Source organism: Condylura cristata, unplaced genomic scaffold (genome assembly GCF_000260355.1).
Source record: "Condylura cristata isolate star-nosed mole 26May11 unplaced genomic scaffold, ConCri1.0 scaffold00012, whole genome shotgun sequence".
NCBI lineage: Eukaryota > Metazoa > Chordata > Mammalia > Eulipotyphla > Talpidae > Condylura > Condylura cristata.
The window spans coordinates 22,871,470-22,892,760 of NW_004567113.1; the positions used below are offsets into that span (position 1 = coordinate 22,871,470).

The following is a 21,291-nucleotide window of genomic DNA, read 5'->3' on the forward strand; positions in this document are numbered from 1 at the left end:
ATACACTTAACTGTTCTCATTTATAAAGGGGTATTAAAATATTTTCTCCTCTGCACAGTTGCTGCAAGAATTAAATGAGATAATTCATGTTAAATGCTTGGTTGCTTACTACATGCTATGTCTATCTCATTTAATCCTTTTGATAATTTTCATCCTAATTTGAGGATTTTAAATTGAGTAAATTAGAGAACTTTCATTTGATCCTCTACATTCATTTTTAGATAAATCTTGTCTATCCAGAACTCTAGTGAAATAAGACCATTTTAGGTCTATTTGCTTGTTTTAATGACTTCTGGTTAGTTTATGATGAATGGCACCAAATACCTGCAGGTGGATTACATCATACAGGTGTTTTCTCTGTTTCTGCTAGATCTGGACATGTAATAATGGTGTTCTCAGAATGTGAGCCTAATACAGCCTTGGTCCAAATGTTTGTATTTAAACAAGTAACTGGCTCATAAAACTGCTTATAAACACTGCATTCAATGGTGAGCAAGCAATTGTCACCAAAATAACATCTTATTTTAGATAAAAGAAAGAAATATATAATGATTTCAATTTATTGTGTGAAAACTGATATATAAGTCAATTATTTGAAATGAATAAAAATAAGTAAATTACAAAATCCTATTGTTATTCTTGTGCTTGAGTTCTTGTGCTTAAAATTCTGCTTCATGGGTATGTCTTAGTCTTTCTAGAAAAATTAAATTCAGATAATTCTGATTGTATTTTATGAGGTTCTGGGGTTATCTTATTCCTTTCAGATTATAATTAAAAGGCTACAGAAAGATAAAACGTAAGCAAATATTAAGACTATCATTTGACATTAATTTGTATTGCAATGTCTAACTAAAATTTTCAATTTTCAATTAAGTTTTTTATTTTCAAGATAAGAAAGAAAATTATGCAACATTGAAAATATTAATACCTTCTGAGTTGATCAGAAAATTTTGTCATGAATCTTATAATTTATAATCCTCACAGATATGAATGTTCTTATTTGAATTAGGTTTTTTTTTAAAGATTTATTTATGCAGACAGAATTGGGTTACAGGCCAGAGCTGCAGGGGCAGTGAGAGGATTCACCAGAGACAGAGGGAGGAGCAGGACAGACAGATGGACGAAGTACACTGCTGAGGCAGCGGGCAGGTCAGGAGAGGCCTGCCACGCCATGTGGGTCAACTCCGGGGCGGGGATGGAACTCATGCTGAAGTGGCTTTAGCTTCTTAATGCTGTGTTTTAACCCGCTACACCACCAGAGAGGGTCCTGTATTAGTTTTACTAGCATTCTTAGCAGGCAAATCAGAAAATCCAAATTAATAATGACTTGAAAAGATGAATTAACTACTTACTGTTGTACTTTTTTTGTCTGCATAAAAGAAAAGTGTAGTTCCTCTTAACTCTGTCCAATAGTGTTTATATTCCTATGGAAAATAAATTATAAATATTATTAATGTATATTCAACAATTTACCTACTGGCATTTCTTTTGTAACTTTCTTCATTTCTTGTGTATTATAAAATTCTTCTTTAACTTGAAATTATTTACCTAATTTTTATGGTTTAATTTACATTAAATACTTGATTAAATTCTTCACAAATTTATTTCAGTATAAGCCGTAAGATACAGATACAACTTTAGTTGTATTTAATAAATCACCTTCCAGAACTTTGCCCAATGGTTTAAGACACTTGACTTCATGCAGTGTCAGTGGAAACTTGCGCTTGGATGATAGATCTATTAAGGACCATGAGAGAACAAGCATTCAGTATTTATCTTACAGGACAGTTGAAAGAACTGAATGAATAAATGAAGGAATGAATGGAAAGCATTTAACATAGTACATATCTCACAGTTACTTCTCAATAAATAGTACATTAAAAATATTTATTTACTTATTTATACATACAAAACTGGGGTACAGGACAGAGGTGCAAGGATAGTGAGAGGATTCATCAGAGACAGTGGGGAGCAGAACAGGCAGATTAACAAAGTACACTGCTGAGGGGTGCAGTGGGTGTGGCAGGAGAGGTCTGCTGCACCACATGGATGGTCTGCTGTGCTACATGGATCACCTGCAGGCCAGGGATTGAACTTGCCCTGAAGTGCTGTGGCTAGCTTGCAGTGCTGCACCCTAACCCGCTGTGCCACCAGGGAGGGCCCATCAAGAGTACACTTTTATATAGATCAGAGAAATGTAAGGAGTTGATAATGATAAAAATAATTTAATACCCTCTCTCCCTGATGCTCTCCAAAGCCATTGCATCACGAGTTTGATTCCCCAACAGGAGGCAGACCCACATGGCTTGGCAGACCTCTCCTGACCCACCTGCTATTCCCCTCAGCAGTGCATTTCAGTAGATAGATCTGTTAGTTTTGCTTCCCAATCCGTCTCTGGTGAATCTTCTCACCCACCACACCTCTGGCCTGTACCCCAGTTCTGTAAGCATAAATAAATAAAAACTTTAATACCATCAAAACTTGAACTTTATAGTCCAAATTTCATTCATGTGGTAAACATTTTTTCACTAATAGATTCATTTAATAATGGTTCCATAAAAACACAACCTTGAAAATTTTAAAAATATAAATAAGCTAGTCAGATACTGAATTTACTTAAGTGACAATTTGTTTAGATAAAGGAAACTTGCCTTCTGTGAAGACTGGCTGTATTATAAAACAATGGCAAGGAGGTTTCATGAATAAAGTCTTTCCATACCCAAAGACTTAGCTTCATACCCAACTATTTTAAAAAGTATATTTTTAAAAATCCCATGTTCATAGACATGTTTATCATTTTGTCCTTTGATTTAATATTAAGAATTGCTGATATGTGTTGGATAATTTTGACCTACATTAGGAATTAATGTTAAAGAAGTCACGTGAACAAAGGTTTTTATTTTATTTGTAAATATGATACTTTTATATATACTATATATATATATATGTAATGGTATTTTGTGTCTTCTTAATATTAACACATAATTATCATTTTTGTGACCAGAAAAATTTTCCTCATTTCTTCAGGATATACAATATTACTTTCTAAAATCATGGGAACTCTAACTTATCTTTCTTTTATTTGCCATGTCTCCTGGGATGCTCAAAATTATATTCTTTGTGAATTACACACTTTCTCATGTTTTTGGTAGAATTATTTTCTATCTTTATCTTTGTGGCAAATCAGGTGCTTTTTAGTTAGCTTTTGTTGTATAACAAGCCACCCTAAAACTTAGTAGTCTAAAGCAATTGACATTTTCTATTTTTCAGTATTCAGTATTTTTCATTTTCAGTATTTGATGATTCTTAGTCTCAGGATGTACTCAGCAATGACTGAATGGTCTAGGGTGGCCTCACTCACCTTCAGGATTAGTTGGGAATGCAGAATGACTGGAAATGATATAATAGGGAATATATTTGGCCTTTGTGCTCATTTCTTGCACAGGACTCCTCAAACTCTTGGGATTTTCTGGTAAGGGTGTTTTTGTTATTCATAATGAGTCCTGTCAAATCATACCTGAGTTCATACAAGTGAGTTTACTTAGAATGGGTCCCGGCATAATCTCAAACTGAGTCTGGTCACCAAAAAACAACTGATTAGAGGGTTGGAATTTTCAGCCCAACCATCAACTTCCAAGAATATAAGCAGGGTGGAGACTGGAGATTAAGTTTTAAAAATTATCTTTCACAAAGAGATTTGATGTGTTTCCAAATTGGTGAAAGCCATGAGGGTGGCACAGTTCAATTTCACAGAAATCGAAGTGCTTGAGGCCTTTTAAACTTTGCCTCATATACCTTTGGCTATTTATTTATATTCCTTATAATAAACAAGTAAATGTAAGTAAAATGTCTTCCTGAGTTCTGAGTCAGTCTAGTAAATTATCAAACCTGAGGAGATAGTCATGAGGACCTGTTATTTATAGCCTATAAGTATGAAGTATGGAAATCCTGGAATTGCAACTGGTAATTGCAGTGTTAGGGGTGGGGGGTGCGGATTGGGATGGGACAGTCCTGTGGTTTCTCAGTCACTAAATAATCTCTGAATTCAGCACAAAATCCATGTAGGCAGCATAAGAATTGAACTGATTTGTTGAATACTCCGTGCCTAGAGAGACAGAGAACAGGCTGTTGCTGTTGAAAAGCAATTCACTGAGGCAGCCGCTCCTCTGTCCACCTGTGCCTATGCTTCTTTCCATCTGCTCTTTCCCTTTGTAGGACAGCAGCCTCCTGCCTGCCCATGACCTGTACCATGCCTGGACTTCTCTGCACTGACCTCCCTCAGTGGAGGCCGCTCTCCTAAGTCCGACCCTCTGCAAACCTGTCCCTTTCGGGGCAGCTCTTCCTGCCCACTTGTGCCTATGCAACTGCCTTTTCCTCTCCTGTCTCTTTCTAATAAACTTATTCTTTAAATAAAAAAGAAAAGAAAAGAAAAGAAAAGAAAAACAATTTACTGAGACAACGGGTGTCTCCTTATGGTCTCATTAACAGTCAGCTAAATTACTCTTGTGCACATGCTGGCAGAATATGGGGCTGCATTTTCATTCTTATATAACATAACTCACATTACCTTAACTAAAGAGATAGATAAATGCATTCAGAAATTTGGTTTGAGAAGTTACTAATATATTGCTGTACTATTTCTATGATCAGGCAGCTATTCTATAAGAACCATGGGAGTGTCTGGTCACTCTTTTGAAAAATCTTTTTAGGTTTAACTTCAATTAACAAATAATAAATCAATTCAAATATATCTTGGAGATTTTTTTTAAAAAAAGCAACTCTCTTTGGCCCTTCCTGGTGGCGCAGCTGGTTAAAGCACTGCAGTAAAAAGCTTAAGCCACTTCCGCATGAGTTCAATTCCCGCCTGCCCCGGAGGAGATCTACATGGTGTGGCAGACCTCTCCTGACCCGCCTGCTGCTCCCCTCCGCAGTGTACTTCGTAGATCTGCCTGTTCTGCTCCCCACTCTGTCCCTGGTGAATTCTCTCACCCTCTGCATCTCTGGCCTGTACCCCAGTTCTGTATGAATAAATAAAAAAAAAAAAGCAACTCTCTTTTAAAGACTTTCATATCCTGTTCAGTGCCACTGTATTTTGGAACTAGGATGGTGGGAAGGAGAGAGGGAAACATAAGAATGTAAACATTTTGATTGAAGAACTGAATCATAGTTCTGTAGTTTTACTGAATTATGGCAGCTAACATCAAATCTGAGTATCTTTAACTATGATTCTTGAAGGGAAGGAAAGCAAAAGAAAACCCCGAAGTCAAAGTCTACCACTCTGTTCATCTTAATTAGCCTTGTTAGTATTGACCTGCCATAAGATAGAGAAACTAAATCATTACTAGTCTGACAAGGTTTATTGGGTTTTCTCTGTATGCACATGCAGATATTTATCTGTGATCCTGAGAAAAATCAGAGATGTTTATTCCCGAAAGAGTGATGTCTATTGGGTAGAACTAGTGAGGGAAAACTGGAAGTTGTATTGGCAAATCAGGGGAATTATTAAGAGAGAGGCAGTAAAAATAAAATGAAGTGAGAAGCAAGAATAGAGACACTGAATTTTGAGTAAAAGCAGCTTCGAGGAAAAGTTAAGATTACAAATACTGAAAGGCCTGTGCCCTGTAACCTAAAAATAGATCGAATTTGTATCGGTTGGCAGAGACCTGCGGATCACAATCTTGACTTCATTTCTTATAAGCTTTCATGAAGTCAAGTATAACCAGTTATCTACAAATATAGATGTCAATACTCAACAACTACAGAGATAAGTATTTAAAAAATAATTTTAAAGGGCATATTTTTAGATAAAATACATTTAGCATAATGTTTCATAATTTTTAGCAATTGTGTTGAGTTGTTGAAGAAAAGAAAATGAAAAGGGACCTTTGAATTTATCTCTAGTTTCCTAAGCATTGGATGACCTTCGAGTTAAGAGTCACTGTGTTGTTGTCATTCAATTAAAGAAATGTATTTGAAACTCCACTGAAGCTCACTGTTGGGTTCAGTATGCAAAGTATGGAAGCTCATGAATAATGGGATTAGAACTTTATTTTGAGAGTTAGCACAATGCCAAGTACTTTGCGATAAAATTCTTCATAGAAGTGTAATGGACCAGAAATCTTAAATTTAAACTCTGTGAGTCACAACTGACATTTGGGAAGTAGATGAAAGAGTTTCTACCCATAAGAGGATCAGAGTGCAAGGACATTAACAGCCTAGCAGAGTAATTATCCATTTTACAAAAGAGGAAACAAGTTTAAAGACTTACAGGAACTGCATGAGTTCCACAGAAGGACTGATATTTTTATGCCTTCTGGCTCATCAGTGCTCTTTTCTCACTGATGTTACTAATAAAAATGTGTGACAGTCCGAAATCCTGTTACACCCCTTTCCATCTTCCCTAATGAAAAAGCTCTCATTCTTCCTCTTGTGAGCTAATAAAGTGCTTACTGCTTGAAAATCCCTCTATTTCTGTAGCTTTTTTTAAACAGTATTTATTTTCAAACACTATCATCATGGCTCTTCTTTGAGTCATGTTATTTGTGGACTCAAAACTGATTTTACTATTATTTAGTATCACATGATTGGTAGCAATATGATAAACAATGAAATGGGAAGAAAATATGCCTAACTGCTAATGTAAGCCAGGTGTTTTACATGCATCCCTTAAATCCTCGAAACTATCATCTATGTAAATATTATTGTCTACTGCTCTCTTCTTCCTGATTTATAACTTAAAGATACTTGCTAATTTTACCAGAAATATTTATTCCCATAGTTTATAATTTCCATTTCAAAGCATGTTTTCTAAGAAAAAACTGAATAACAATTGGGTAAAGGAGTCATCATTCCTTACTAAGCCTTTTAAGTCTATGTTTCATTATCATTTTGTAGAACTGAGTTTGATGCTTGGTTAAATCATACTACCAAGTCACATGATAAATGTTGTTTGAGTGAATAATTGATTTAGTGCCCACTATATCCCAGGCATTGTATTTTGGAACAAGTCATAGTCTTTCCATTTTGTAATTGAGAAAATTTATTCTGAAGGAGATTGAGTAGCTTGTATAAGATCTCAATTGAAAGTAGCAAAACCACCAGTTAAAAACTTGTTTTACTGATACTCTAGAATCCTTATTCTTTCTCTAGCCATACTAATGGAGGACCTTCTTTAGTATTAAAGGAACCTAGTAGCAGAAACAGTTATTGTACATACTTTGGAAAACAGTGAATAATCATATTTAAATAACGAAGTAGAAATTTCTTCCTTATCCATTCATTCCCCTTTCTGGCAAAAACAGTGTAGATAGCCCATGGCGACAAGACTGAACTAACTTCTAAAACACATAGTATCAACAAAAAAAATCCAGCATAAGTGTCTAATATTACTATTATATGTTTAACACCTGTAACAGAATCCGAATTACTGTATTTTTACTCTAAAATAGTGATTTGATTATGTATGCAAGAAATGTGAATGTATTATTATAGAGATTTTTGCATAATTTTAAAATAATAAGTTCTCAGAAATATATTTGATTATAAAACATTTTAGGAAATTTCTCAAAATATTTATCTTTTTTACTTTCAGTTAATAATAAAATGTCATAAGATTTGACCTGTGCTAATGTTTATTACTCTGAATACTTTCAAATTATCTACAATTACTATTTCTAAAACATTGGTTTTAAGTAACTGCCTTTTTTCGCATACATTTTAAAAATACGTAATTTTCTTAATGTGAGGGCATTTATGTAGCTTACTGAAGTACTACTCACAAAGAGCCTACATATGATCTTTCAAAGTCACTATCTTGAGTAATGTCAGTCAATTTTATCATTTCAAAAATTTTTTTTTTAAAGTTTTCCATTTAAAACTTTGGTCTTCCATTTAAAAAATTCTGACCTTTAGCTGTAAACGTCAAAAACTGAGAATAGGAACAGAAGTCATAATTCCCATTGTACTATTTTATCTTCATGGTAAATGTCATCATGGAAGCACAGTAGTTATTTGCAGAGAAAATCTAGGCAACATTTTACCTTTAAAGTCAAAATCTTCTGTGAGGTTTTAGTTAATTATTCATCTAAGTATATATTTAGTTTATTGATTTTTTTATATTAATGACTTAAAATTAAAACTTCGTGTTACACATAATATGTACCAATATACACATGTTCAAGACTTACATTGTATTTAAATTATGCCAAATTGGAATCTTATTTCTGACTCAAGGAAGATAGTGTAATCTGAACAAACAAGGAAGTACCAGTCATTTTATATCATACCATCATGAACTAAACTTATATTAAGATAAAATTTTCTAATTTACCATTATCATCTATGGACTTACCTGATATTCTGACCGTTTCACTAATAAAAAACCTTCGAAGTACAAGGGTAGAGCAGTAATCTTTAACCTTTCTTGGAAAATCCTTCGAGGGGCTGGTTTTGGGGGCTTAGCCATCATACTTTCTTGTTAATGTGTGGTTTGGTTTCAGCTGTATCCAGTCTAAAACGAAATGAGATCTCCCTTGTGTGAGAGGAAAAGGCAACTGTTCAAAGAGGAAGTCCCAATTCAATTTTTTAACCACCAACAGGACACACCACACACACACACACATTTACCCACACACACACTTACCCACACTTTTTTTTTCTTTACTTAGTGTGAGGTAAGAAAGAACTGGCTTACACCAACTTTGAGAGGGCAATCTCTGAGTAAACTACCTATTCTTAGAATTACCATAGCAAAATAAACAAAAGATTAACATCACAGAAGGATGAAAGGAACAGATGTCGATATTACAGACTTTAGAGGACACAATAAGGGCACATTTTTCCCCCACCTTTTTCTATTTATTGCTTCCATTTTTATGTGAGAAGTCACAACTTGAATTAATTCCACTCCATTAAACATTTCTTTATAGGATAACTTTAAGTAGTTTGTTGTAAATATTTCAACACCAAAATTTGTTTAAATTTTTAGAAAAATGGAGTTTCTTATCCCATGTCTATTTTGGTAGTCTACTAAGTAGTCCACAGTTACAGGAATGTGGGGTTTCCATTTTTGCCAGTATTTTAAGATTATACAATACCAGTGGACATGTGGCAAAATATGTCTGGCAGAAAAGGCTGTAAGCTTTCAAACATTTAAAAAAAAGATTTATTTCATTTATGCATACAAGAACCGGGATCCAGGCGTCCAGGCTGGAGGCGTGGGGTTGGGGGCAGGGGATGATGAGAGGATTCACCAGAGACACAGTGGGGAGCAAATCAGGAAAATCTGCTGAAATACACTGCTGAGGGGCTCAGCAGGCGAGACAGGAGAAGTCTGTGCCATGGGGGGCAGCTCCCTGGCTGGGGATCTAACTCATACCTCAGTGGCTGGAGATAGCTTGATGATACTGAGACTTTAAGCCCAGTGCCACCAAGGTGGACCAACTTTAAAAATTTTATTTTATCCTTTCGTGCTTTCTGAGATGTGACTCATTGGTGCTGTGATGTACAGACGTGACTCCAACAGTTAATCTAGCCAGATTTATAGAGCTACACTGTACCTAAAATGCATGGATTTTATCTACCACTGTGCAAGGAATGATGGGGGAAGGGGACATGGGAATGAATTTTGCTGTGATTTGCATGGGTCTTAAGAAGTTCCACATTTCCTATTGCACACTAAGAAATATGCTAGATTTAGAATATAACCCAGAAATACTCCAGATTTAGTATATAACCCAGTCTTAAGAAGTCTCTCAATTCGGACAACTAACATTTAGAAATCAAAACACGACAAGCATTTCCAGTTTGAGTTTACTTTCCTACTGGAGAGGTTACAAGGTTTTCCTCAGCAGTATGGTCCATGGGCTCCGCAGCAATAGCTATGGGGAGCTAAGTAGTCTATAAAGCAAAGAAGATCAATGTAGACTGATTATGAATAAATCAGAGAAGAATATTCAGAGTTTTCAATACCAAAGTGAAAACTGTCTGACACATAAAATGGGAGCTGAAAATTCAAGTTTATCAATTTGCTATTATATCTATTCTGCTTTCTGCTATTTGCAACTTGAAATTATAAAAGTCCAACTTCAAAGAGTCCAACTTTTGGGAGACAAGCCATAAGTACTTTTTATTTTTAGTCTCAATATAATGAAAACAGCCATCTAGTAAATTATGTCTTTCTTACATTTTTAAAAATAAACACAATTAACCAAAAACAGATTTATCAACATCTTTAAGTTGCTTTGGGTCACTAATCTGCAATGCAAATTAATTTACAATGACTCAAATAGGTCTTCCTCCTACCTCCTACCCCCACCCCTTCACTTCACTTAATATTCATTGATACTTTTTAGGGGATAAGGTGGATTGGTGCTTAACATTCATTTCATTCTTTGCTAGTGTGCCATTCTTTACATAAGAGAACTAAAAGTTAAAATGATATTCCCCAGACTTCTTTACAGCTGTAGTTGGGTGCATTCCATTTAGCAAGAAAGACAGAAACAGAATTGATTCTTATTGAAGTCCTGGAATTTTTGGAAGTAAGTACAATCTGAAGTTATCTAATTTTTCTGTGGCAATGTTATAAATTAGCCTCCTCACTAGTTTCATGGGTATTAGTAATGTAAGCATGGAATATCAGGTTTCCATTATAGCATGTATTAGATATAGATATAATATAGAAAGCAACAGCAAGAAGCCTTTTGGTTACTAAAGGATTACAGAGCTTTCTTTGACAATGTATTTTTGTAATTGCTCTGGTTCCCTGATTATGCAGTGCCATGGAGGTTCTGGGTGATAACCAGCATTAACACTAGCTTCCCAATTTCTCATTTTGTGGCAACAAATAGATATTTCCTGACTGTATATGTAGCAACTGAATGCCAGAAATACAAAGTTTATCTTCACCTCCTGACAATTCCCAAAACGGATATATGTATATTATTAGATCCCTTTCTGCTTAAACTTATCACAAATTATTCTTAACAACTGACCCTGATCAATGCAGTTTCTAGCTGTCTATAGGAATATGTGCCAATTATCCTAACATTTGAAGATGTTTCTTGATCTAGTTTCATTTTGCAAACACTTGGCAGTATCTTACAATTTTTTTTCTGTCAACAGCGTATCATTTCTGCTGCATGTCTTTACTTGAAGTTTATCTTTCTATTTCCTTCATGTCATAAACTTCTGTTAGGTCTTATGGGCACATTACAGTTTTTGATATTTTATTGTCTATTAATTTACAAGTGCTTATATACCATGTGCTACTTTCTCATTTTTATTATAAATAGAAAACATATTTTAGGCAAAACAGAAAGACTTTAAAAAGAAAATCACATACTATTTTGTCCATTAGCACTGTCTGGATGGCGTACTGTCAAGTTTTCTCTATTTATATATATTCATATATTTCAGTTAATGCTGAACTTGCTATGATAAACTACATTTTTCATATATGTTTTAGAGCATACCGCCAAGTCAACATATATAAATGGGGCCTCCCTGGTGGCCCAGGGGTTAAGTCTCAGTGCTATCACCTCTATGGTATGAATTTGATCCCCGGCCTGAGAGCTGGCCCACAGAGGAGAGGTCCTGGTTCCTCGGTCAAGATGGGGATGTGGGCTCGCCCTGAGTTCACCACTTTGGCCAAGCCAAACCTCCTGACCTTGTCCACGAGGCTGAGGTTGGAGATAGCAGAACTGTCTTGCTCACTGCTCCCCTCAGCAGTGTGTTTCAGTAGATCTACCTACTCTGCTTCCCATTCTGTCTCTGGTGAATCCTCTCATCCCTGCCCAAACTCTGACCTTCAACCGAGTTCTCTATGCATAAATAAGTAATACAATCTTTTAAAAAAGACTTTAAAAAGCATATAAATGTACATACTTTAATTTTCTTACTACCATCTAAAGTAATTTTTAAAAAAGATTTATTTATTTATCCAGACAGAACTGGGGTACAGGCCAGAAGTTCGGTGGGAGGGAGTTAGAGGATTCACCAGAAATAGCGAGGGGAATAGAACAGGCAGATTGATTAAGTACAATGCTCAGGACAGCAGCAGGCAAGATAGGAGGTCTGTCTCTCAATGTGGGTCATCTTCCTGCCGGGGAATTGAAATCATGCTGTTGTGCTGAAGCAGCTAGCTTCATAGTGCTGCACTTTAGCCAGTTGTGCCACCATGGAGAGTCCCCCCATCTAAGTAATTTAAGACTCTGTAAGATTAACATTATAATATAGAACTATTATTGTTTCTGAAAATATGATTTAAATGAAAAAAGATCATTTTATAAAGTATGGATTATATTAACTAGAAATAAACTATGCACTGCAATAGGGCAGTAGTTGTTTTAAGAGGGACAATGTGGCCCTCCCTGGTGGCACAGTGGGTTAAAGCACTGAGAACCTAAAGCCACTTCAGCATGAGTTCCAGCCCCACCTGCCCCAGAGGAGACCACATGGCGTGTCAGACCTCTCCTGACCCGCCCACTGCTCCCCTCAGCAGTGTACTTCGTAGATCTGCCTGTTCTGCTCCCCACTCTGTCTCTGGTGAATCCTCTCACCCTCTGCATCTCTGGCCTGTACCCCAGTTCTGTACGAATAAATAAATAAATCTTTAAAAAAAACCAGAATAATATGTCAACTAAGAATAAGATGATAGACACAAAGGTACAAAGGTAATTTAGTGAAAGTAAAGGTCAATCAACTTATATAGCACTTTAAAATGAGACTCCACTTGGATGTCTGAGACAAATTGCATAGTAAAACTTTCTTTGAACATTACTGCCACCTATCAGCACGCTGTTAGTATACACTTTTTAACTTGGCAATTACAGTCTAGCAGATTCTATTTGAAGATAATTTTGTTGGAAAAGATTACTTAAAGTGTGTATACCTTGCAGTTGGACCAACAGTTGTCAACATATAGTAGAAAAAAATAATTATAATTTTATATAATATAAATATCAATGATATAAGTAATTTCATTTTACTTAGTATGAAGCCATTCATCTTTTATAAGACTTTCACATTCACTTTGCAATCAATTAACACTGTGTTTTGTCTTGTTCTATAATATTTAACAGTCATTGTGAGATTGTCCCAAAATGATGGACAGACGCTGCTCATGTTAAGTTGTGGGAAGAAGGTGGAATTGGAATCAATTTTTAAGTGGTTAATTCAATTGTTAATATTTGTGCAACAACTTTCTGTTTCTGTATGGAAACTTGTAAGTGAAAAGAGTTTGGCAATAAATACTCATACCATAATTATTTGATGGAGGTAACTTAGGAAATGTGACTCAAATATAATCCTTTAAAATAAAAACTCAGAGCAATCTGTAAGGACCTATTGGAAAGCAAAACTCCTTTTTACTGCCATCTGTCTAAATATTGCAAGCACATTTTATTTTCTTAGCAATTACAGTGTAATAGACTATTTGGGGATAATTTTGTTAGAACAGGTTACTTAGGCTCTCCCTGGTGGCGCAGCCGGTTAGAGAACAGCACTAAGAAGCTAAAACCACTTCAGCATGAGTACAATTCCCTGCCAGGGAGGTGACCCACATGGCATGGCAGACCTCTCCTGACTGCCTGCTGCTCCCCTCGGCAGTGTGCTTCATGGATCTACCTGTTCTGCTCCCCACTCTGTCTTTGATGGATCCTCTCACATCCCCTGCTCCTGTGGCCTGTACCCCAGTTCTGTATGCATAAATGGATAAATCCTTAAAAAAAAAAAATAGGTTACTTAAAGCGAATGTACCTAATAGATGGCTTTAAGAGAAAACCAACACTTGGCTTTAAGAGTGAAAGAAATTATTGAAATTTCATATTAAAAAATAAGACCCGGGCCCTCCCTGGTGGCGCAGCAGGTTAAAGCACTGCAGTAAGAAGCTTAAGCCACTTCCACATGAGTTAGATTCCCTGTCTGCCCCGGAGGAGATCCACATGGCTGGCAGACCTCTCCTGACCCGCCCGCTGCTCCCCTCAGCAGTGTACTTCACCTGCCCGCTGCTCCCCTCAGCAATGTTGCTATTTCAGCAATAGAAATAGATTTTCAGTGTCATTTTTAAGATCTGAAATATTCCTTAAATAATTACAACAATTTACAAATTTGAACTTACCTACATAAATGAAAATTTCCTCTTCCTTTTAAATTAAATTTCTGAGTATTTTATCATACACACACACACACACACCCTTCCTAGTTAAGTAATAGAGTTTCAATGGTAAACTCTATTCAGTCAGTTGTCATAGCAGTTCATAAGGAGCAACTGTTACAAGGGGTTAGGGGTACCTGAGGGTCCCCAAACCTGCCTGCTCTAAGTAGGTTCTGCCATCCAGCCACCTCATCAAGACAAAATATACTTTAGTGTGTAAGTCCTTTAATGAAAATGAACTTTAATATAATTGCTGTGCAATAAAGAGAAGGGGAAGAATACACAAAATAGTTTCCAAACAAAGCACCCAAAGTTACCCCTCCCTTTATGTGTAAAGGCCCAGTTAAGCAGGGTTGGCTCAAATCTGGGCCACTGAGGACCAAAAGCATGACACACATCTAAGACACCTCCCAGTGGGGACCCAGTTGGAATAGGGAAGGAGAAGCCAGCATGTCTGGGACAGAAGGTGCAAAATCAAAGTCAGGACACCTCTGGCCTATACCCTAATTGTTGTACACATAAGTAATCAAAATAAATCTTTTTTTAAAAAAGATAAAAGCTGCAGTTGTTAAACTGCCCATGAGTCTCTCACCCATATTTGTTTCAACCAGCCCCAAACCACGAAGCAAGTGTAGCTTCTTTACATGTCTCTCTGCTATATGTATCTTCGCACCGTCTCCTTCTGGCTCTCCATTCTTCCTTCTCTGTTTCTCCTCCTCCATGCTCACCTCCACACTTTCTTGGGTGGAACAGAGAGCCTGCACCATCTTCTTTATCCACGTATCACCCTGTTACATGATCTTGATGTACTTGTGAGGGGAGAAGGTATGTAATGACAAACTTAGGGCTTATTAACTTTATTTCAGCAACTGGCAACACTATTTTAGTACACTAAAACCATGGTGGGGGTGGGCAGGGGCTATTAAATAATGCTAGGGCAGATGCAGATGGAACTAAGTTTGTTTGTAGGACTTTACATTTATGACTATATTTTCTAAAATATTTCACTAAGAGATAGAAGTGATTTAAATGCTCAGTTCTGGAGTCAGAATAGCTGAGTTCATTCCTCAATATGCCATCTAATAGTTTTGTGGTCATGGGAAAGTTATTTAAACTGACCTAGTTTTGTGTTATGTAAGTGGGGATATTACCTATCTTGCCTCACAGTAATATTCTAAAATTAAGTAAGTCATGTATGGAGAATATTTAGAGTAGAACTTGGCACGCAGTATGCACAAAATGCTAGCTTTTATTATCTTCTCCAAATTAATGCGTTTGTTCAATAATATATTTTAATTAAATCATTATTAATAAAATAGGGCAGTTTCATAGAGTCATGAAATGGTCAAGGAAGTTTTCAGGGCATTTAATCAAGTTTCCCGATTATAAAAATAAAGAAACACCCAGGATGGTGCCAAAACTTGTAACATACTAGTTGAGAACTAAGCACATCTCGACTCCTGATCTAGAATGCCTTTCAGGACACCGTATTTAAATGATGCGTTGGCAAAGCTTTATGACAATATTACCTACAAATATTAAAAAAAAAAAGCATCATCATTATCATCACCACTATTATCTCAGAGATGGTGCATAGATGGGTTGGATGTGTGTGAAAAGATTGCGCAGGGAAATATTTTCTTTAATGCCCTCACAGTTTCTACCTCTAATCCTCTCAAATATATATTTTTAAGATTTATTTATTTATTCATACAAAATTGGGGTACAAGCAGGGGCGGTGAGAGGAAGAGACAGAGTGGGGAGCAGAACAGGCAGATGGAGGAAGTACACTGCTGAGAGGAGCAGCGGGCGTGTCAGGAGAGGTCTGCTGCACCGCGGGTCAGCTCCCTGCAGGGGATCGAACTTGAACTGAAGCGGCTGTGGCTAAGCCACTGCACCACTAGGGAGGGTACCAAACATTAATTTTACTCATTGATAGTACCATGAAGAAGTTTTACACTGGCCTCAAGGTCACCATGCGTCTCCCTAGACGTGGTTTGCCAAATAAAACCTAGTTTTTGAGCACAGCCAAGCTGTGTGGTGGAAGAAAGGGAACGAGGAAGCAGCCAAGGAGGGAAGGGCGAGGCGGGGCCACCGATGTAGGCGGAGTCATGAAGAGAAGGGCGGGTGGTGGGGGCGGTCCCTAACAGCTTTTTTCCTCTTGGGTTGCAACCGTTTTGCGCATGTGCAGCCTGTTTTAAACTGCGGAGCGCGCCGGGAGTGGGTTCCGGGTTGGGACCTAGCCAATGGGTGGAGAGCACTGGGGCGCGCGCTCGCTGACCCACAGTGACTCGCGCTCCCCGCCTCCCGCTTCTGGGTCACCGTCTGTAGCTTTCCAGCTGCTACGCCGGCGATTGGGTGGGTTCTGGGCTTCCTCGAGCCGCGGTCCCGGTGGGCTTCAGGCGCAGACCCTTCGCGCAGGCCGAGTCGGGCCCAAATATGGCTGCGTCGGGTCTAGTAAGTGCAGCAGCCTCCCTCCTGGCGGGTGGGAGTCGGGAAACCCCTGACAGCCGCGCGGGATCGGGTGGGTGCTGCGACCGCTTAGCTCTCTAAGCGCAGTCAAGCCGCGTGAATTATTGCTGTTTGAGACCAGGGATTATCGGGTGCCGATAGCCAAAATTAACTTTTTTGTTTGGTTTCCTCAAGTTTCTTGTAATGACGGCATTTTTTCGCTCCTTGAATCTGGGGATTTCTCTTTTAAGCTAGTCATTTCCTAGCTCTCAAAATAGTTTGCTGTCCATAGAGGAATTGGAACTATTTAAAATTGCCTTTGCTCAAGGTTTGCTAGTCTGGAAGTGCAGATTATTCTTGGAGTATTGTTGATTGATGAAGTTTTGAAAATACAGATATTAAAGGTGCAAGCTGTGAATGACTAAAAGGGGGCGGGAACTCATTTTTTGTTTGTTTACATGTTTCTGGTCGTCACTATTCTATATTTTGAATTACACTTAAGGTTACTATCGATTATATAACCTATAGCAACCTCTTTTCTAAACTTGTGTTTGCTACTCTGCCTTCTTCCCCTTTTAAGAAAGTCTTCAATTTTATGGAACTCCCTCCCCCCCTTATTTAAAGATTTATTTATGCACAGGAGAAATGGGGTGTAGGCCAGCGATGGTGGGGGGAGCCGGGTGGTGAGAGGATTCATCAGAGACAGTTTGGGGAGCAGGACGCGTATATTTATAGAAATACGCTGTTGGCAAGACAGGAGAGAACTTCTGTGTTATATGTGAGTTAGCTCCCTGACCAGAGATGGAGCTCAGGGTATCACTCAAAGGATAGTGCTGAGACTTAACCCCTAGGCTATCAGGGAGACCTTTGAACTCCCATTTTTATAAAGTTATATTGTGTTTATGTATACTTGTTTGCGTGAGGGATGTTTATAAGTGTGGCATTTCATTTTACAGGACTTTCTCCTCCCCTATCGAGTTTATTCTTAGATACTTCATTATTTTTGATGAGTAAAGTTGGCCTTATACAATGTACTTGGAAACATGCCAGTTCATCAACTTTTTGAAAGAGTTTGAGAATATTTAAGTTTTCTTTGAAGGTAGAACTACTAGTGAAGCTGTCTGTCCTTGTGTTTCTCAGTTTTTTCTTGGTTATAGTTTCAGGTTGCTTCTGATTTGTTTGTTCAGGTTTGCTTGTTTTCCACTTACTCTTGGAAGGTTGGATGTTTCTAAGAATTTGTCTATTCTAGAGTATTCAGTTTATTGGCATTGACATATTCATGTTCTTAGTGTCTGTTTTTCCTGAGCTGTGTGTTGTAATTCTCTTGCATTCATAATGGATTGGGTCTATTAGATTTTCTCTTTTTCCCCATGATTCTAGCTAGAGGTTTATTTGTGTTGTCAAAGACCAAACCTTTGGTTTCTTTGATATTTTGAACTATCTTTTATTTTTTTTCCATGCTGATCTTTGTTATTTCCTATCTTCTATAGACTTGTGGCTTCATTTTTTTCTTCTTTTTCTAGTTCCTTTGGTATAAGGTTAGGTTATTTGAAATTTGATTTTTCTTGATTAGGCCTGTGTGGCTATAAACTTCCCACTTAAAATTGCTTTTGCTGTATCTTATCGATCTGACAGATTTTGTCATTATTTTTAATTTTTTCTTTGATTTCTTCAGTAGTTATTCATATTGTGGCTTGTTTAGTCTCAAGGTATTTTGGATTTTCTCTTTTGATTGATCTCTGCTTTCGTATTGTTGTAACCACAGAAGATATATGATATGATTTCAGTGTTACCAAATTAAATTTTTGGCAACTGAGACAAGTTGGGATTTGATGATGGAAAGCTCTGAGGGAGGGAGAGGAGAAGAAGGAAAGAGTAAATCCCAGGATGAAAATTTAGTATAGACAAAGATTTGTAAACTGTATGTATGAGGTAAGTTTTCTTTCTCTTGATCTAGAAGCAGTTAAAAAACCCTTGCTGAATGAATTCAATTCCCAGCCAAGGAGGTAACCCACATGGTGTGGCAGACCTCTCCTGACTTGCCTGCTGTTCCCCTCAGCTGTGTATTTCAGTTAGTCTGCGTGTTCAGTTACCCACTCTGTCTCTGGTGAATTCTCTCACCTCCTGCACCTCTGGCATGTACCCTAATTCTGTATGTATAAATAAATAAATTAAAAAAAAATACTTGCTGAATGAATAAATAAAGACCTTTCTGGTGTATGCTCATACTGGGTTGATGTTATGCAGAATGTAAATTGCATTTGAACATATTTTAAACAAGGAAACTGATGATTTACTTTTCTTTTAGGATCATCTCAAAAATGACTATCGAAGAAGATTTTGCCGGCCATCCAGGTGATTTATATACTTAAGTTTAAAGATCTCCCCCCGCCCCATTTTCAAAAAGTGGAATTTTTAGATAGAGTGGAAAGTCAGTTGGCACTAACTAAGATAATTATTTTCTGTGACTGTGTGACTGGTAGTAACTGATCCTATAGATGTGATAAGTTATAAAAAAAAAACTAAATACATAGATACAAACATTCAATTAAGTACCAATAGAACAGAGGAAATTTGATAATACTGGATTGTGTCAATATTGGTATTTTGGTTGTGACAGTGTACAGTAGTTTTTGTATAATGTTCCCATTGGGGGATACTGGATAAAGTGAACAAGAGATGTTATTTATACGATTTCATACAACTGTATGTGAATCTTCAATTTTCATAGTACGGTTTTTAATTAAACAACCTATTCTAATTTATGAGCTGCTGTTCAGATTAATGATACTGAATCAAAAGTGCATTTCAGAACTTGTGAGGGAGACTGTATGTATTACTTGGATCTAGTAGCACTTTGCTCGTGGAGCCTTTATTAAACAACCATTTCAGCATTGATTGGATTTGTTTAAAATGATGAAGTTCTTGTTTTTATATGGCAGTAGTTTAAAGCAGTTATGAACTTGGTTTCACTAGGAAAATAATTGTTAATGGAGATAGTTCATATTGTTACACTTTTTTTTAATCTCTTGTATTACCAAGTATGTATTTTGTCTTCATATAATAAAAGTGGTATTTTTCATTCAGTAATTAATATTTTTACTGAGGCAGTATGTAAATTTCAAAGTAGATATTAACATAAAAATGCCTTTTGGACTATGTTAACCTTTTTTCCTTCTTTTTAGGGCACTTGACATTAATACAGAGCAAGGCCAGAACATACTGGAAATTTTACAAGACTGTTTTGAAGAACAAAGTAATACTTTATTTCTAGATGGACTTTGAAGGTTGGGATGGATGAAAATATAACTTTGTCATTTTAATGTCAAGCGCAGAAACTTCAGAATATGTAAAGCATTTTCCCAGTACATGTACAATCCTTTGTGTACCTTATGGTTCACTGAAAATAATACTGCAAAATTGAAAATGATTTGTCATTCTTTTTAGTTTGTACTAGATTCCTACAGTACAGAAATCCATAAATAATACAATAAAGTATATAAGGTAATGGAAATCATTATGCATTATTTTTTGGATTTCTGGAGAGTTAGAGGTAATATTTGTTGTTTTATAACCCTTATAAAGAAAATATGAATTACGGCAAAAACTTTGCTAAGTGCTGGTAGAATTAAAGGTATTAAGACAGAAGGCCAGCCAAAGAAATAAACACAAATAATAGCAGTGATCTCTTGCATATAAATTCTGAAAGAACAGCTAATACATATTTCTTTAGGGGCCTTCTTTGTCATTTTCAATTCTTCTAGGAACATGAAAATATTGAAGTCTACATTTCCTTTGAATTGTGTTTAAAGAGTTAATAGACTTCTTCACTTATCAAATAGTTATTTTACTTGTAACCAGCAGATTTTATGCCATGGTTTGTTTCAAAATTTCTTTTTTTTTTTTTTTTTTGAGGTTTTGCTAATGATCTTAGCACAAATTCTACAAAGTCAATATTTTATTCAACACCCAAAATAAAGGACATTTGTAATCAGTTACCAAGCAAAGAGGTAAGTAAAAAAGGAGAACTAGAATGGGTTTATCATTAAATACATTTTAGTTTAGTTATTTGTAAGTCTTATTCTTAAAATAAAATGGTATTTGCCATTGACTTTCAGTAAGATTTGGAGGCATTTTGTGGAAATTTTGTTTTGACTTTTCCCATGTTTGTAGTTGACATCTAGGAATTAACAAATGGCAGCCTTGTTTGTAATTTTTAGTTATAATCACTTTTCACTTCTTCTAAAATAATACTAAATTAGAATCTTACGAATGTAGATAAACTACTGAAATCCCTAATTCAGGTTAGCAAGTTTGTTTTTTTTCTAAAAGCAGTCAGTCTTTTTCTAATAGGGGCATCAACCTTTTGTTGATCATATATTTTAACAAGACAAGTTGATTTAGCTATACAAAAACAGCAGACTTTCAAAGAATTTTTGAAGCTAGTAATTGAAGGCAGGTAATTGAAGGCAATTAATTGAAAGCAACTAATTGGAAAGAAAAAATTCATATAGTGCTAGAAATAATACTAGAAACTTGTATATTTTCTATACCTATGACTAGTTTATCACTAGTGTCAGGATTATGAATGTCTTCTCAGTTTATGTGGATATGTCATTTTCAGTTTTTTTTTCTAGAGCTCTTTTTCCTAGAGGTCTATTCTTTGTTTTTTTTTTTTTTTTTTTTTT

At 36.3% G+C, this 21,291-nt stretch overlaps 2 protein-coding genes across 2 annotated transcripts in view; one reads left to right on the top strand and one right to left on the bottom strand.

Annotated features, from left to right (window-relative positions):
- Nucleotides 1–8,557, bottom strand: part of STAP1 (signal transducing adaptor family member 1) — a 29,176-nt gene extending 20,619 nt beyond the window's left edge. Inside the window, exons 1-2 of the mRNA XM_004681463.1 lie at nt 8,351–8,557; nt 1,353–1,424 (exon numbers count right to left, since the gene is read on the bottom strand). Of these exons, the coding sequence (XP_004681520.1) occupies nt 1,353–1,424; nt 8,351–8,467 (189 nt within the window). The 5' untranslated portion in view covers nt 8,468–8,557. The remainder of the gene's footprint in view (nt 1–1,352; nt 1,425–8,350) is intronic.
- A 7,886-nt stretch (nt 8,558–16,443) lies between these two features.
- CENPC (centromere protein C) overlaps nt 16,444–21,291 on the top strand; it is a 41,404-nt gene continuing 36,556 nt past the window's right edge. The window contains exons 1-4 of the mRNA XM_012724001.1: nt 16,444–16,609; nt 18,912–18,958; nt 19,789–19,859; nt 20,519–20,613. Of these exons, the coding sequence (XP_012579455.1) occupies nt 16,592–16,609; nt 18,912–18,958; nt 19,789–19,859; nt 20,519–20,613 (231 nt within the window). The 5' untranslated portion in view covers nt 16,444–16,591. The remainder of the gene's footprint in view (nt 16,610–18,911; nt 18,959–19,788; nt 19,860–20,518; nt 20,614–21,291) is intronic.